A 17,008-nucleotide genomic window follows, 5' to 3' on the forward strand; every position below is an offset into this window, starting at 1 on the left:
AGTCATTTCTGCCTAACAGGAAAAGGCAGGAAGAACACTTAGACCAGAAAAGATGACAAACACACATTATCTATTCATATTTTGTTAGATTATATCCTGCATTTCCCCCCAAGGAAATCAGGACAGTGTACATAGGTCCTTTCCCATTTCATCTGACATTAACCGCTCCATCATGCTGCCTCTCAATTTACTATGAGGTCAAGCATTTAAATCGGTTCCAATTTGACTGAATCAGTTTGCGCGGTAGCTGAATCCACCCGTCTTGGAATAACCTTCTGTAAAGCACCACCTTTGATCTAAAACATGTTTATTTAAAAGTAAATCCTGCTATTTCAGTAAACCTTGCTTCTAAATAAGTGTGCTTCAGATCATAGCCTTTGGGACAGAATTATGATACAGAGTTGTCACTTGCTTTGGGTAAACAGCTAGTGGATCTACACAGCAGCCATGGTGAGTGATCTAAGAAAGTAACTTACTTTCCAGTCTCTTTTGCAAGATCACACCAATCTCTACGCACAATGTCCAGTCCTTTAAGCTCTTGCTTGGTAATGTATTTTCCATCCCCTGTTGGCTCCACGACCAAAGCAGCATATTTTTTCTTTTTGAGCAATAAAAGGGACTTAAAGACTCCATCAATATCTATCTCCAACAACTTGTACAGCTTGTTCACTTCACTTTTTATCTGAAAATAAATGAAGAAAAAAATAAATCACTTTCTTTACCACAGAGAAAAATACTTTGGAAACTGAGGTGGCACTATATATGTGAGTGTCATTTGCCATGATTTTATAGTGATAGCAAACCCCAGACTTTGTACAGAGATTAAAGTACTCTTAGTCCTATTTATCGCAGAATCTTTAAAACAACAATAACATCTCTCTCTCTCTCTCTCTCTCTCTCTCTCACACACACACACACACACACACACACACACACACAAGAACACTGCTAATAGTCCCATGTTCCACTACCTCAAGCGTATCTGCCAGTAAGGCTATTAACAGTGACAATGAAAATGTTGCCACAGTGTGCAGCAGTTGTGAAAAAAAATGAATTCCATACTACTGACCATGGGTTGGAATTTTGAGAAAGTGCTGTGAGCGCCAGTCACCAAAGGTCTACTGTGTGAGAGACAAAACAAAAACAGCTGCCACATTGAAAAGGGCCTCAAGAGACAAGACCACAAAATAAATGTGGGTATGCCCTCCCCATCAAAAGGCACCCATGCAAAAAAAAGGCACCCACACCAGCCACCAACACGTTCTCTCACAAAGGGCAGCTCACTGCACCGCTCCTCTGTTCAGAAGGGAAGGGAGGGCTGGGTGTCCAATCCTGGCATCCGATGAAATGTGTGCAAGCAGGAACTGAACAGGAAGAGCAGATGATCTCTTGTGCATTGTGGAATTTTGAGGGGATGTTTGCCGAGAACTTTCTCAGGCAGCCTAGGTGGTATGAGCAGGCATACTGGTGCTGGCGGTACTACGATGGAAACTCATTCAGCTCTCTCTTCTCTCCCAACCTTATACTATATATATTAAAGTCTCACATTAAATATAACTGAGCTATAAAAGGGTTTTCTGCAGGAATGACTGCAGTAGAAATAAATGTGGCTCTCGGGCACCTACCACTGGCACCTTCAGTAGCTACATGATATTAATCAGCAGAAATTAAAGATATTTGTTAAGTAAATCCAGAAAGATGGATTTACCCACCCTGCCTTCCATGTCTTTTTTTTAAAATCCAGGAAAGGTAACCTTAGGCTTAAAAGGCCCTTGAAATAAAACTGTTGCGGCCTCTTTGGGAAGCATAGGGGTTAGGGTTCTGAAATAGGTTGTAAAGTACACCTTTGCCAACAGTGTGGAGAAAATAAAAGGAAAATATATTCCTGGCTGGCAGAGTCAAGAATTTAGTTGTTTAAAAGCCCCGAGTCCAAGCCACAGAAGCAATCCCAAAGGGGTGGTTTTGGAAACCACCTTTGCCAATGCTCCCAAAGATGGTCTTAAAATCATGGTTTTGTGTGATTGCACCCATGGTGCTTCCAGTGTGGAGCAAACGGCAGCAGCAGAGGATGAGGACCAGGGAGAAGAAAGGCTGTTTGAAGAGGAGCTTTGAGTTAAGAACCTACAGCCCTTGCTTATGCTTGGGCTTGGGCTTGCTCATAGGAGTGTGCCTAGGATCTACCATCTGCCCCCAAAGGCACAACCCCCTCCCCACCTGTTAAGAACAACAAGGACAAGTACCCACCACATGAACTGGGATCTCCAATGAGGTTTGGTAAGACTGATGGGATTGATAAGAGTTAACCCCCCGTTGTTTGACACAAAACTGGGTTTAATGAGAAACCATCTCCTTGTGGGATTTTTGCCTCGAGTGCATCAAGAGGATGCTGGTCTCAGTCTCTTCCTAAGAGCTGGCATTTTCAGCAACCCAGAGTTTCTGTGTACTTGGGAGGATGGCAGTCCCATAGCATTCACCCTTGCCAGTCCTATAAGGAGCAGGAGGGGAAGGAGTTGGGATGACACCAAAGTTCTCCTTTCACCTGGCACTGTTGCACCTGTCCCTACCAGCCAGCATTAGAAACACAGAAAGCTGCTTCATGTGGAAGTCAGAACATGGGCCCATCCAGCTCAGTCATAGAATCATAGAATCATAGAGTTGGAAGAGACCACAAGGGCCATCGAGTCCAACCCCCTGCCAAGCAGGAAACACCATCAGAGCACTCCTGACAGATGGTTGTCAAGCCTCTGCTTAAAGACCTCCAAAGAAGGAGACTCCACCACACTCCTTGGCAGCAAATTCCACTGTCGAACAGCTCTTACTGTCAGGAAGTTCTTCCTAATGTTTAGGTGGAATCTTCTTTCTTGTAGTTTGGAACCATTGCTCCGTGTCCGCTTCTCTGGAGCAGCAGAAAACAACATGGAATGGCATGGCAACACCTCTAAATTGCTGCCTTAGCCCCACACAGAGACACCAGGAATTGAACCTGGAAGCTTTGGCATGCAAAGGTTTGCTACAGCCGTCTAGAAAGTCTCTCTGCAGCTCTTTCCCTTGCCTTGCTGCTTGTCTAACAGGATGTCCCAACTCTGACAAACAGGCAGGTCAGCCACACCAGCTGTGGTCCGGTGCTTGCTAAATGCCTCAGCCTGCGAAAAGATCAAAGCTTGGAATACTGAGCTATCAGGAGCTCTGCACAACCTATTGCTCTGTGAGTTGTCTGGGTGAGCAGCGTTGCTTTTCCCTTGGGGGTCTGGATCATGTGTAGATCCAGGTGCAAGGTGTCATCCTGATGTTAAATAATACCCCCCAGGAGCCACAAGATTTTAATTAAAAATAAACAGATAAACAAAACATGGTTACCAAATTAATGTAGTCATAAATAATATAAAATAAGACACCAGCTGTCTTTAGCATAGAAGCATTTGATCACGTGATCTAGAGGGTATTCAGAGGGTCTGTCTCTATCAGCTAGAGAGAGTGAGGGGGATCTATTAATCAAAAGAATTATGGGGAGAATAGTATCCCCGCTTAACAGAATATTCCATATATGACAACATTTGGGTTGCCTTTCTAACACAAATGGTATACAGACATCCCAAGATGTGCTATGTGAAATTACGAAGACTAGCACATTACTAAGTTATTAAACAAAGTATCAACCTTATATGTACCTTGCAAAGCATATATATCCTTGTGGGAAGCCATTAACAGGCCATATTACAGCAATTCAAATTATGCTAAATGCAGAATTTTTTTAAAAAGTAGGGGTGGAAATGTCATTGTGGAAAAAAGACAAGCAGGGATCAACAATTTGAGAAACACTGGCATATGTTAATACAATTTTTTTAGAAAGAAGCATTTTCATAAACATTCTCTATCAACTACCAAGTATTAAGCTTGCAGGTGCTAACAAGGTCGCTGTTCACTAGTTGTATTAAAACAAGGATTCTTAGCAATATAAAACTGCAACAAAGAAATGTATGGTGCTACAACAAAGCTTAAAATTATTTTACCTTGTTCCCCATTTTAAAGACTTCTTCCAAGTTGGTAATGTTTGTGTTTATCATAATGGAGTCTGTGTCACCATAAATCACTTCCAGATTCATCTAGGGAGGGCATAAGGAAAGTAACATAGATTACACACCATGGTTTGGACACTGAAAACTGACATGTCAGAAATCTAACATAACATCTTTGACAAGAGGAGCAGAAAGTAGCTGTCATATATATGTACATGATTGCTACAGAAAGCATATATGGTTTATGGTACATGTGAAGAAACCCACTACAGAAAGACAAATAATAAAACACAAACACACAACCCAGTGAGTACGGAGTATGCTGAGTGGATATAGAATTCTGATAAATGGTTGAGGGGAACCCCAAAACTGGGAGGGAAGAGTAGGAATGGAATGTCTAGAAATCTGAGCAGCAACATTTTATTGCAAGTCCTCCTTGTAGCCATTGTACTCACATTGGGTCTGTTCACACAAAATATTATTTGTCTTTCTACAGTTGGCTGCTTCACGTGTACCAAAAACCATGGTTCGTGGTACATGGAATGAGCCCTGTACTTGAGCGTTCCCTCCTTCCCATATACACTGTTTAATTAGCTAGCTCCTAATAGCACAGTCTGCTATTACATCTTAATGGGACAACTGGTTTGTATTTGCCATGTAGGATTCTTTGCAGGGCAGGCACAAGAGACTTGCGTAATTTTGTAAAGCCATTGCCCCTGGCCTGCATCCAATGCTGCGCGTGCAGAATTCTGCTCACACAATGAGACTTCCTCTTCTGCTCTTTGCCTAACAGGCTCTCAGAATCTGCTCTGGAGGGTCCTCCAACCCTCTGGACCAGATTTTGAGGATGTGCAAGAGGGGGAGGGGGAAATTTCACTGAGCAAGCAGAAGTCTGCTGAAACAGCAATGTTAAATACAACCCTGTTTTACACCTCATGCTAACACATTGCATGACAAAAGTGAAAAGGAGAACCAAAAGGTGCTTTCTACCTGCATAACTTCTGCAAATAGAATACTATTGCAGTACTGTTTGCACCAACTCATATGCAAGTGGTCACAGAACACCACAAGCAGTTATTTCCTTTCTTCTCACAGATCCTTTGATCCTACCCATAGAAAATAAAATATTGTATTCCTAGACTACAAGACAGAGAGGAAAGGGGTGGGGGTATCAGTCCCAAAAAAAGGACATTAGAACACATAGTTACTGGCCTGTGACTAAACTCTAATTAGCACTGTTACTAATTTGTCCAAAATACTCAAACATAGGCTTCAAGCAGGGATTAGATCACATCTGCTTTCCCCCTCCCCACAAGAGGAGGGGGAGCTATAATCCACTAGGAAGGATTGCATTTGTAAACCAGACATCCTGAGAAGTGACTTTGATTATTTGGGCTAGCATTTTCATATATATATTTTTAAAAAATAAGTCACTAGATATTCTACTTAAGGGTTGCATAATAATAATAATAATAATAATAATAATAATAATAATAATAAATGTTACTACCTTCTGTACCAGCTCCTTAGTATGCATCAAAATCTGGAAGAAGGAGAAGAAAAGATTGATTCTGATGAGATCACATTACAAAGCAGTATATTACCATATACCAGTCAGGGAGTAAGCTTTAGATCTCTGGATTTACAAAATAAGGCGATACAGCTACCAAATCAATGTTTGACCATGGTAATGCAACACTGTGTCCTGCTCAAAACATTACAAAAAGCAAAACATGAAAACAGAAGTCACTTAAAATAATGTAGCACAGACATATTTACTTTCTTCTTTCCTAGAGATGAACAGGGTACAATACTACCCAGCCTTGTCCACCTACAAGTCAGAATGTTTGGGTTGTGTAAAGCTTAGGCTGAAATTTATAATTCTAAAAAACAGCAAGTTACCAACTAGTTTGTTATATGTACTATGCACACACATGCACACACACACACAAACATGTCTGTACATGGAGAATAGCTTATACTTTCAAGAAAAATATCAGTTATTAACTGACTATAATGAAATTATAACTTTTTTATCCCAAAAGCTGGCCAGGCAATTTGATATATTATTTTTTGGTTTTTTAATATTATTATTTCTAGTCCCCTGAATGTCATAGATTGGTAAATGGGAAGACATTTCTGATAGAGTTAGTCCTGTTAGCGAAACTAATGATTCATTATGGGGAATATTTTCAATTGTTCACAAGGGCAGCAGCAAATATAGGCAATTACAAGAGGGTCACAAGACAAGTAAAAGTTCATCTAGTGACAGGCGTAATATTAATATTACCTATTCTAATAGAAAATCACTTTTAAGTGCCAACAGTTAGGGAATAGGTTATGAAGGCTTGCTAAATTCATTAATAAATCAGTTGGCAGTTATATTTCACAGAAACACCTGCATATTTATCTTCTCATTACCAATTGGATGATGGAATTTTTTTCAAGCACATTTCAAAAATCTGCCAACTTCAAGTGTAAAAAAAATAAACTTTGTGGTTAATTTTTCCCTTAACAAAGTACAGCTGTTGAGAATAATTGTTCAAGATCTTACCCCGTAATGTCAACTGCAGCAGAACAAAGAGTATTTAATTAGCAAATCTATCCAGTAATTCAACACCTATTATATAAAATGCCTTTGTGATTTTATTCAGGATAATTTGCTAAGAGGGTTATTACTGACATTCAGATGAAATTCAAAAGTCCTACGCAAGTAGAGTCATAATAGCAGTAATGATCCCCCCAATCAGGAGATCCTGTGTCACACAAGGCTCTTTTGCAAGGCAGCAGCTGATTTCCTGACTTCTTAATTCCCGGGCTCAGCCCAGTGAGAGCCCTTCATGCCAATATTTCAGTCAGCAATACATGTTTAATGGGAATCTATTAAAATACCTAGAACAAAAGTGACTTTTTGTTAAGAATGACAGCACTACGATCATATCAATCATTAGCAGTTTTTAGAACTGTGGAATGAAATGGGAGTTTTATGATGAGATTGGGCAAAAGAAAGCGAGAGAATCAAAAAATTGCTCCTTATTGTTTTCTATGATGAACTATTTTGTATTTCACTTGAATTCACCTGTTCCTCGCTGCAACATAATTTACAGAACAAGCTGCTTTTTGCTCCATCGTGGCTCATTCTTCTGTAATCCATGCAGTTTAAAAGATACATTGTAGCCGCTACATCATAAATTGTAGTTATTAGATTTTACCATGGCCCTTCATCTAAAAATGGCAACACATCCCTGAATGTGCCTGAATTCTGGACTCAAGTTTCATTGTAAGTTTTTAGTTCCTAATTCTTTTTCCTGTTCCTGATGCAGCATGGGAAATAATCTATACTAAATAAAATCAACAAAATCAACTTTTTAAAATTTATTTTTGAAATGTAATAAATACTAAGTTTCTTTGAAATGTACTAGGTTAATATTAAATAATGTGGATAAAAGCACGTTAGCTCATACTTGTATCTAAGCACTAGTCAGAAGCCATAAGTGATCAAGAATTCTATACAGGTGAGTGTGCAGGCTGATGGAGAATGGATGAAGTGCTCTACCCTTCCTCTGGTACTCTAGGTATGATGTTATTACGGTCAATTGGTATTAACATCCAGCAAAGGCCTGAGAGGATACGTAAGTTTTAGCAGATACCAAATTGTCATCAATGATGTGTCTGCCTTAATTCAGAGGGAAGGCAATTCCAAACAGTAGGTGTCATTACCAACAATGTTCTCCCTCTTGTTGCCACCAAATAGTTTTCTACAGGTTGCAGCACAAGCTCATCAGCTGGTAGGAAGAAGGTGCTCCCCCATGTAGCAAAAACCAACTTGTTTTAGAGCTTTACAAGTCAAACCTAAAACTTCAAACCAATTCATCCTGCCCCTTTCTGTCACTATTTGCAATTAAGCAAAAAAGGTAGGACCCCAGTGTCAATCCCCATGGATAAAGTTTAGGTACTGTCATGAATCATTCACAGCTAACCATCAACAACAATGCTACTCAGAACTTAAATTATTTAACTTGGTGGTGGCGTTGTTAGGTACCTATTTAAGTCTCCCAAAGCCAAGTCAAAATACCCAATGTGTATGGATTCAGAAGAAGCAAACATTCTAAACCAAGACTGGCCTGGAGGTCTACTCTATGCCATTCCTCCCTTTTATCTGGTGACAAAGATCCTCAAGAAGGCAGGAGAATGGTATTGGTTCCTAGAGCAGAGCTACTCACAACATCCATGGAAAAATATCGCTCACCATCAAGTCATGTACCAGGGACCAATTTTTAACCAGCAGCTGCACATCTTCTGGCCAAAAAGCTGGTTTTGGTCTTGACTAACACTGTCACTAGGCAGGGACGGCTAATCTGCAGCTCTCCTGATGTTACTGGATTACAGCTGCCACCATCTGTCTATTGGCAATGCTGGCTGGGGTTGATGACAGTTGTATCATCATCATCATCATCATCACCACCATTATTCACAGGATAATATCAGAATATAAAACCACCAAATACATAAGTTGTAGTTCAATAACAAATGGAGGGCCACTCTTCCTCTAAGGTTTTGCCAAATATCTTAACCCAGGAAAAGACATGCCCAGAAACCAATACTGAATCTTGGATCAGCCTCCCAGTGTCAGAGCAAGGTATTCTAGAGTTTTGTACAATATGCAGCAACAATGTTGTTGAGAATATTTAGCCCATCTTTGGCTGGCCCAGAGGTAGGTAGCTCTAGCAAATAAACACATTTATATGACAGAAAACCTTAGTGTAGGTAAAGAGGCCCTGAAGCCTTTGGGGGGGGGCTGCTTCCACATGCTTATCACAAGCACCCTTAAGCCTTCACCTCCAGCAGGTATTATTGTCATGAAAAAAAGATTCCCACAGGTAAGTGCACCAGAAATGTATTGAATTCGTAGTGGTCTTTTGTAGGGAAGAGAACTTGATTGTACAATGACTTGACACTGGCATGGGAGGACTGGTCCGTTCTGACCCCTTTGGCAGAGAAGATGCGGTCATTGCTCCTTTCTGAGAATGGGGGAGAAACTGTGAGGTGGACACAACTTTAGCCAAGGGCTGTGAGGAAAAGCTCTATAGGGAAGAGCTTGTTCAATGAAGTGTCTGGTTGTTCTGCCTCTTCCCCTGGAAACGCCCCCTTTCTCCCTTAAGGGTACCAAGTGAAACCAGCAATTTACCAGAAAAGGTTTCTATAACTGAGCTAGCCCATGCAGGTATGGAAGGGGAAGTAGAGGAGAGAGACAGAGTAAGAGAAAGAGCACAAAATAGCACAAGCAAAACCTGCTTCCCTCTTAGTGGCAGGAAGGTAAGGAGCCTCTCAGCAAGCTGTCTCTGCCTCCTTAATGCATGGAAGAGGGAAGCCCAAAGGATGAAGAATGTCCCACAGCCTCTAACAGATAACGGTCATCCCAGTACCTTGTGACTAACAGGCAAAGCCAGGCTTTACCCAAAATATATAAAGCTGTAAGAAAATGTTCGAGCTGTTGGAGAAGGTTCATAGTATTTGAAATACATGTGGGGTGGAATCCAATTGTTGCTTTGAAAATCTGAGTCCCTGAATTAAATTAGAAAACGCACTGCTGTAACCAAAATTAATTTTGATAGCATTTATCAACTTACTCCAGGAGTTATGGCTAAGGATGAACTCTTTAGAAGTGATTGAAAAAGTAACTATAGTAGGAAGCTGTTAGTCTCTGATCTTGCTTAGGTCACCACTAATAACCAGTAATTTAGGACTCCATGTGAAATATACATACATTTCAATATTTATCTTGCACCAGATTCATTTATTCAGGTAAAAAACCCTCACTCACTTGGTTCCTTTATATGTATTGTACATTACCCTGAGAAGTGGAATAATTTATTCACTTCTTAATTGCTAAAAGTCAGAATATACTGAAGATTAGCAAAACAAACAATGTTTAATCTTTGAACTTTACACTACAGGAAGCCATTCTGAATACTGGCTTGTCATAGGGAAATCGGATTAAAATTGTTCAGTTTTCCTACTCTTTCAATCCACCTACTCTGAACAGAAAGATACTGCTCTACAGGAATAGATTTTATTTCCTTTAATGGAAAAACCTTAATTACAAATCCAACTAAAACATACTTCCTCCATAAATCCATTACTGCAAGAGACACGCTGGGGATTTTTTAAAAATCCTTAATTTGTCATTTAGACCTACTGTTATCTCATTTGTACAGAATTCCAAATACTTTAGCATAAAAGCGGCTTTCCAAAACATTAATAATGTTTATGAATCCCTCAGTTCTTATCTACAATTTGGCAGGACGGTTATACTTCTTGTATTCAAAACAGATTTCTTTCTTTTTTTTAATTCGGAGGTCTAATAAACAGATTTCAAAACAAGTATTACAAGTTTTTCATTTCAGAACTTTGTTCAACCACTTCCTAACTCTTTTATGGATTTTACATTACTAAAAGGTAAGATCATGGAAAGGTATGTGTCACAGAAAACTCTTTGAAACTTTCTACTGAAATTAACTATTTCATTTAAACAGAACAATGTAAATAAGGATGTTGTGGTGTGAGGATGTGATAAAGGATGTGGTGCTATTCATTTACTGTCCAAGTTAGTCTATATGGAATGAAATCTTAAAGTGAAAATCCAGTCAAAAGAGCCCACATCTAACTTCAGATATTCTTATCTTAAAGGCAGCAAGTTATACAGCTGAAGATTAGGACAGAAGCATTTTCCTGTGAAATATTGACCATGTAACTTCTAATAGTACATTTTAAAAAGTTATAATCCATGCTACACAGGTTAGAAAAACAGCTGCAGTCAAGTTAATAGGTCTTGAATAATTTCTATGTACAGGCAATTGGTAGTATTTTATCCCATTATTATCAGAAAAGAGTGGATAAAATTATTATTTATTGCCTATATAACACATTGAAGGTTCCCAGGCAATACACAAACAATTCATTAAAATATAACACAGCAGTGCCACATAAAAACCATGAAGGCATAATAAAACAGCAATTCAGCAGCAGAAGACGCCAACTCTCAAAAGTCAGCCATGTCCATAGGCCTGAAGGAAGAAATACATCCCTACTCGAAGTCTAAAAGCAGGTCATATGGGGGAGATGCCTCACATGTGCCAACACATAAATATAAAAAGTAGCAGTGTGAAGCATTTGTCTCTGATCCCAAGATGATAGTCTGTCCTCACTTAAGGCTGTAGAAATGATGATGATGCAATGGAAAACTGGCCCCATCTAGTGAAGCCTTCACCAGAAGAGGTGGAAAGAGACACTCACTTGAAGTAGCATCATAAAAGGCCATTTAGGACTTCAAAAAGGTTAAGAACCAGCATTTAAAACTGAGCTTGGAAAGTAATTAGCAACCTCTAAAACTGGTGGTGCATTCTTGGCGGCTGATACCAACAACAACAAAAATCCATACTTAGCTCAAATAATGTCCCCCCCGCTCACTAGAGCAGATATAGCATGTAGAAAATTGAAACTCAACTCATCACCTGACTGATTTGCACAGCTAATTAAGATGTGGTCAAACTCTGCATCAACCGATTAAGTATCTTTTCAGTAACAATTAAGAAAGAATGATTTTTTTCATTAACAAGAACAAGCACATAGCAGGCTTCAATGGAATCTTATAGCAATAGGGTTTATAAATCCAAACCATTAGGTTAATGGCTAAATGGTTTTCCTCTCTCTCCCCAGCCTTTAATTCACTGTTAATGAAACTTGGTACTTCTGACTATGGGTTCAATAGGGGTTTCCCCCCTCAGTTTTGACCACGAGTTTAGTATAAAATGAGCTCTGCTTCTGATTATGTTTCTCTTAGCAGATTAGTGAACTAGACTTTTGAGACCCTTTTAAAGTACTACAATTACTTTATTTTTAAAAACACACATGGGTGATTACACACAAATTGCAAAATGACTATTTGAACTTGAAACACAACAGAAAAGCAACAATGTAGATTGCAGGGTGGTAGTATTGCAGTTTACTGTTAGAACTTTACTAAACATCTTTGCCAAGTCTGAGTTACTTAATAAATTCAACACAGCAGAAATCATAAAGCGATAAATTAGTGAGTTTCTCCTCCTCCCAACTTCTTTTGGCTATTGGTGTCACATTCTTTTCTCAAACATTTGTCCACACAATACAGTAGCCAACAAACCTGATATAGGGCTGTTAAAGTCAGACAGCAAGGCACCACACAATGACCTTTAGAAAGAATGATACTAACAGGTGGCGGGTGCTTAATAATTGTATTATGCTTTAACAATGAGGGCGGCGCACTATCTTCTTATCTGCACCAGGTACCTTAATACACATCACCCCAAAAGGAAGAAAGCAAAGCTACGAATAGCCTAATTGCCACACCCATCAAATTTATACTTCATGCATTCCTCCACTTCAAAAACTCATAGCTTTAAGTGCTGTCAGTTAATCTGAAACAGGGAAGTTATTTAACACAAGAAAAGGACTAAATGTATATCCGAAACATATTATTAAAATCCTGAATGGAGGAAGGGAATCCCAAAAATCCCAAGTGAATGAATTAATTGCCCTTACTAATTAGATTTCCTACATCAGGCAGCTCAAGTTACAGTTTTCATTAACCTTTAACCCTGAAGCAAGTCAGTGTTTTGACAGCTGAAGAGCAGTGCAATCTTTTCCTCTCAAGCAGGCTTTGACCGTGACAGAGGATTTTTTTGGGGGGGGGAGGTGTCGCACCCAGACAAAAGTAGCCACTCAAGCAGCACATGATTTCTTTTTCCACAGACAATCCTGACTGGTTGCAAAATGGCAGACACCACCACTGTCCCTAGTCACCACCATCTCAGCTGTAGAGAGACCTATGCAAAAGGGAATTTCTGGTCTGAGCGACATGCCATTAGTATATAAGCACCCACTGCAAAGGGCCAAGCAGCAGATCAGTTTCCTGTCAGCTGCAGAAAGTGCTGACACTTAAGCTGTTTAAAGGCTTCTCATTCTTGATTTGACAAACAAAAAGGCAGGTTCAAGGACACATTGGCTTGTGAACTAGGCTACCATGTATGGTGTGTGTGTGGCCACACAGTCACCTCAGTTCAAGGCACCAATAAATGAAATTATCCAGAGAAGATATGCTCACATCAAAATCCAATTTCAGTCTTGTAGCAAACAAAGAACAAGCACAAGAAAGTCCTCAAAATTTTCGTAATTTCTTTGATCAGGTACCTGGCTGTGTAAACAAAAGGCATTACACCATTAAACAGTACCAACAGAACCCATATGAGAGTAAGATTCCTCTTGAATAGCTGGTAGGCTGTTTGACAGATAAGTGTTAAGCACAGAAGGAAGTGTACTGACCATGACACCAGCGTCAGTTTAACGCCAATCACTTGAACTCAAGCGATAGAAGCTACATAACGGGGGAGGGAATGAGAATGCAACTGTCTCAGGGTTCAGGGGAGCAAAAAACTGTCACCTCCCTCCCACTCCCCAATTAATTGCTTGCCTGCTTCATTGTCCATCTGGCCTTGCCACTGCCACCACACCACTTCTTACACACCCACCTCGCAAGGTTCTCCACCAGCCACTGCATGGCCTCCTGCCTCACTCTAGGAAAGGCCAAGGGCTTCCTGTCTCAAAGTGAGGTATTCTGGGTAATGTAGTCAGGGAAGTGCTGTACCCCACAAATGATCAGAGTTCTAGCTCATGAGGACAGCTTGGGCAAGTTGACAGGCTCTCCCACACCAGACATGTCCTCAGTGTAAAAACAGCATTGAAAGGGGCCAGCGTAAGGTTAACTTACGTGGTCCGGCTCTCCTCTGTCATACAATCCTGTGCACACTTATTAATCTGTGTCATTTGACACACTATATCTATGAAGAAGAAGATGATGATGATTTATATACCACCCTTCCTTCCAAAGAAGCCAAGGGTGACAGACAGACAAACACACACACACACAAATGATGAAACAATTAAAACATCAAAAAATAAAACGTATTTTAGGACGACACCAGCTTCACATGAGATTATGCCACTGGAGAAGAGTCATCCATTGGAAAAGAGGAATGAATAATTTAAGTGGAAAACTTCAGCATCCACATTTGATCCTTGTTTCAAGAGAGAGAGAAAATTAGTGAAGGGGTGAACCTGAAGGGGGGAAAAGTTTTCAGCACACAACGTAAATTAGCACAACCCAAAAGCCACCTATTCTGCATATTCAAGTGTACAATTTACAGTTCTACAATGGTCTGCCTGTTGTTCAAGCATCTTACTTTGAATTCTTAAGATGGGGAAATGACTGTGGCAACAATTTCTGCAACTGAATCCATTCAATGTGTGTTCATGCTGAGAACTCTTCTTTTTACTTGGATCCAACACAAGTGAATTTTCTTTTTCTGCAATCCATGCATCATATGCAGGTGTGGAGGGCACTCCCCAGCCAAATGTACACGGAAGAGTTAATTCTTCATTGTCAAGCTGACACTTACAATTATTTCTACATTTCCGAGTGCCCATGCACACCAGTCTAGCATCTAGGCAGCTATGCCCAGTTCTGAGCTCTATGGAGCAGTTGCAGCAACAAGAGGCCACTCACCCTCCACCAGGTATGTACCTCCCGATGGGATGCATGCAGAAACTACGCTTGCATGGAAGCTTCCTCTGCTCTTCGCTCTTCAATCTCCTTCTGGTTCTGGAAGATAGTGGGGCAGGAGAGGGTGGGAGGCCCTTCACTTGCTAAATCTGCGTCTTCCTCTGATCCCTCCTGTGCGCCACCCTCCAGCTCTGAAGTTTCCCCTGCCTCTGACTGGTCTCCTGGCTAGCACAGGTCCCCATAAACCACTGGCCCTCTTTGCCAAGTCAGACTCTAGCCCTGCTTCTCCCGATGTACAGTTGTCAGCATCCTGCCAGTCTCTGACAGCAGGTGAATACAAAATCTTATTTAAACCAAGAGGGTGGGCGGAATGCCGCAATGCTAAAGTGTATTTTCCAGAATACACACACCCTTTTCATTTTATCTGAAATGGCCTTGAATACTAGATTGACTGGTAGTACCTTTATAGGTTTCTAGTGCCATTCTAAACAAGCGATCAAAAGCAAAAAGTAAATTCACAAGGTGCTGTATCCTCATAGCTTGATAATTAGTTATTTCATCTAGTGATAAAGCACAAAGACCCTCTCCTGCAGATTGCAGGATGCAAGCAGGACCATACTGGCGGAGGCAATCCTTAACATATTGTGCTCTTCAACGTTGAACGGCACATTTTGAATTGGAAGCCAATGAACTTGGTATAAAAGCAGAAGTACATGACTCAGCCCTCTGTCTCCTCATCCTCAGGGAAAGAGTTCAGGAAGTTAGAAAATATATCTGACTGGGAGGAGAATGTAGCCTATGAGTCAGCCGTTGACAGGCATGCCCTCTCAGAAGCTGTAGCATCACAGGAGTCTGTGATGCCAGCACCTCTCTGGCTTCAAGAGGTTGCATTACTGTCATTAGACTCAAAGGACCCCAGCTGAGAGGCCATAATAGAACCATGGCCTCCCCTGCACCACTGGACTCCACAACTCTGAAAACGGGCTGGCCCCTTTAAGAGTAGAGGCTTCCCTCATCATCAGGAGTGGGGAAAGGAAGGCTCAGGCTGGGTTTGTTCATTGTTGGAGCACCGAACAGTTCCAAGTGGCACGTAGCCTTCCCAAACACCACTTGGAACTATTCAGCATAGCTTGTTTGCCTTTCAGACTTTACTTCTGCTTTGTCTGAACTTGCCTCACTGGAACCTGAGCTTTGTTCGACCATTGAGTGCTTCCTGGATCTAGAACTAGTTCTAGTGGAATGTGATTCGTTGGCCCTGGACTCTGTGCCCAGTCAAGGACCCTAGTTCAGCTAGAGCCCCATCCCCAAGCTGGCACCATTGCCTGAGACAGAACCAGTCTGGGAGAGAGCCAAGTTCAAATCCCTCATTCAGCCATGAAGCTTATTAGTTGACCTTGGACCAGCCATGTTTTCTCAGCTAGACCTGCAGATGAAAACTGAATTTGATATTTGGAAGCAGCAGGTGAAGACTCAAATCATGCTGCCTCTTTGGTCCATCACTCTAACCTGAAGACCCTCTTGCTTTCATATCGCTAAACACACAGAGATAAATGAAAGTTTGCTTCGTTTCATACAAACTGTAGTTAAAACTAGCATGATGTGTCGTTTTTTACACCATTATATAAACTCACTCAAGGAACAAGCTGTTAGAATTTCAGCTTGTTCACTCTGCTTCTCGCCACATGCAACTATTACCAACTCTGAAACACTCGTCACAACAAAGCAACTAATGATAAAAAATGAAAAGGGAAAATAACCAGAGAAGGATTAACACCCTAGCTCAAAATTCAAATAAAGAAAACTTCTGCTTTTTATCACTCAAAAGTTCTGAATAAAATTCACTTAGTACTTGCAGATCATTTTAAAAGGAGTTTTGAAGATGCTTTCACATGCTCTAAAGACTGACATGAAAAGTGATACTATTCAACAGAGGACGCTTATTGTGGCTACAAAGAAATACAATACTCATAGCAGAATTCCTCAGATGCCTCCTACAAAAACACATTAACAAGACTAATGGGTCACATCCCTCTTTGTCAAGCTATACATGAAACTGCAACATCATCAATAAGCCTCAAATAAAATATATAAATGCATATAATGCTTGCGTACGTTTTCTTTGCAATACATGAAATGAGGGGCCACTACCTAGAACTTTATAATGATAGTATTCATTTAATTTTAATGGTAACTTTATTAGGCAGGCTCGCTTCTCATCCTAAGTCATGGCTGACAGCTTCTGTGAATGACTAGATTGCTCCCTCTTCACTTCTCCAATAGTGTGAAACTTCTCCACTAGTGTAAACAACAAACCCCAGTCCTTGGCTTAAGATCATGGTTTGTTTGGAGTAAAAGAAACCATTCTCTCTGGTTAAGAACAAATGCTCAGTGAAGG

The 17,008-nt window shown here is 40.5% G+C and overlaps 1 protein-coding gene across 2 annotated transcripts in view; it reads right to left on the reverse strand.

Annotated features, from left to right (window-relative positions):
* Positions 1-17,008, reverse strand: part of POLA1 (DNA polymerase alpha 1, catalytic subunit) — a 179,094-nt gene that overhangs the window by 114,770 nt on the left and 47,316 nt on the right. For both annotated transcript variants that reach the window (XR_014155869.1, XM_081858858.1), the window contains exons 27-29: positions 5,527-5,559; positions 4,011-4,103; positions 477-682 (exon numbers count right to left, since the gene is read on the reverse strand). Coding sequence is in view for 1 of the 2 variants with exons in the window: in XM_081858858.1 (XP_081714984.1) it covers positions 477-682; positions 4,011-4,103; positions 5,527-5,559 (332 nt within the window). In the remaining variant the exon portion in view is untranslated. The remainder of the gene's footprint in view (positions 1-476; positions 683-4,010; positions 4,104-5,526; positions 5,560-17,008) is intronic.

The sequence above is a fragment of the Podarcis erhardii genome (assembly GCF_964252035.2).
Source record: "Podarcis erhardii genome assembly, chromosome: 4".
Classification (NCBI taxonomy): domain Eukaryota; kingdom Metazoa; phylum Chordata; class Lepidosauria; order Squamata; family Lacertidae; genus Podarcis; species Podarcis erhardii.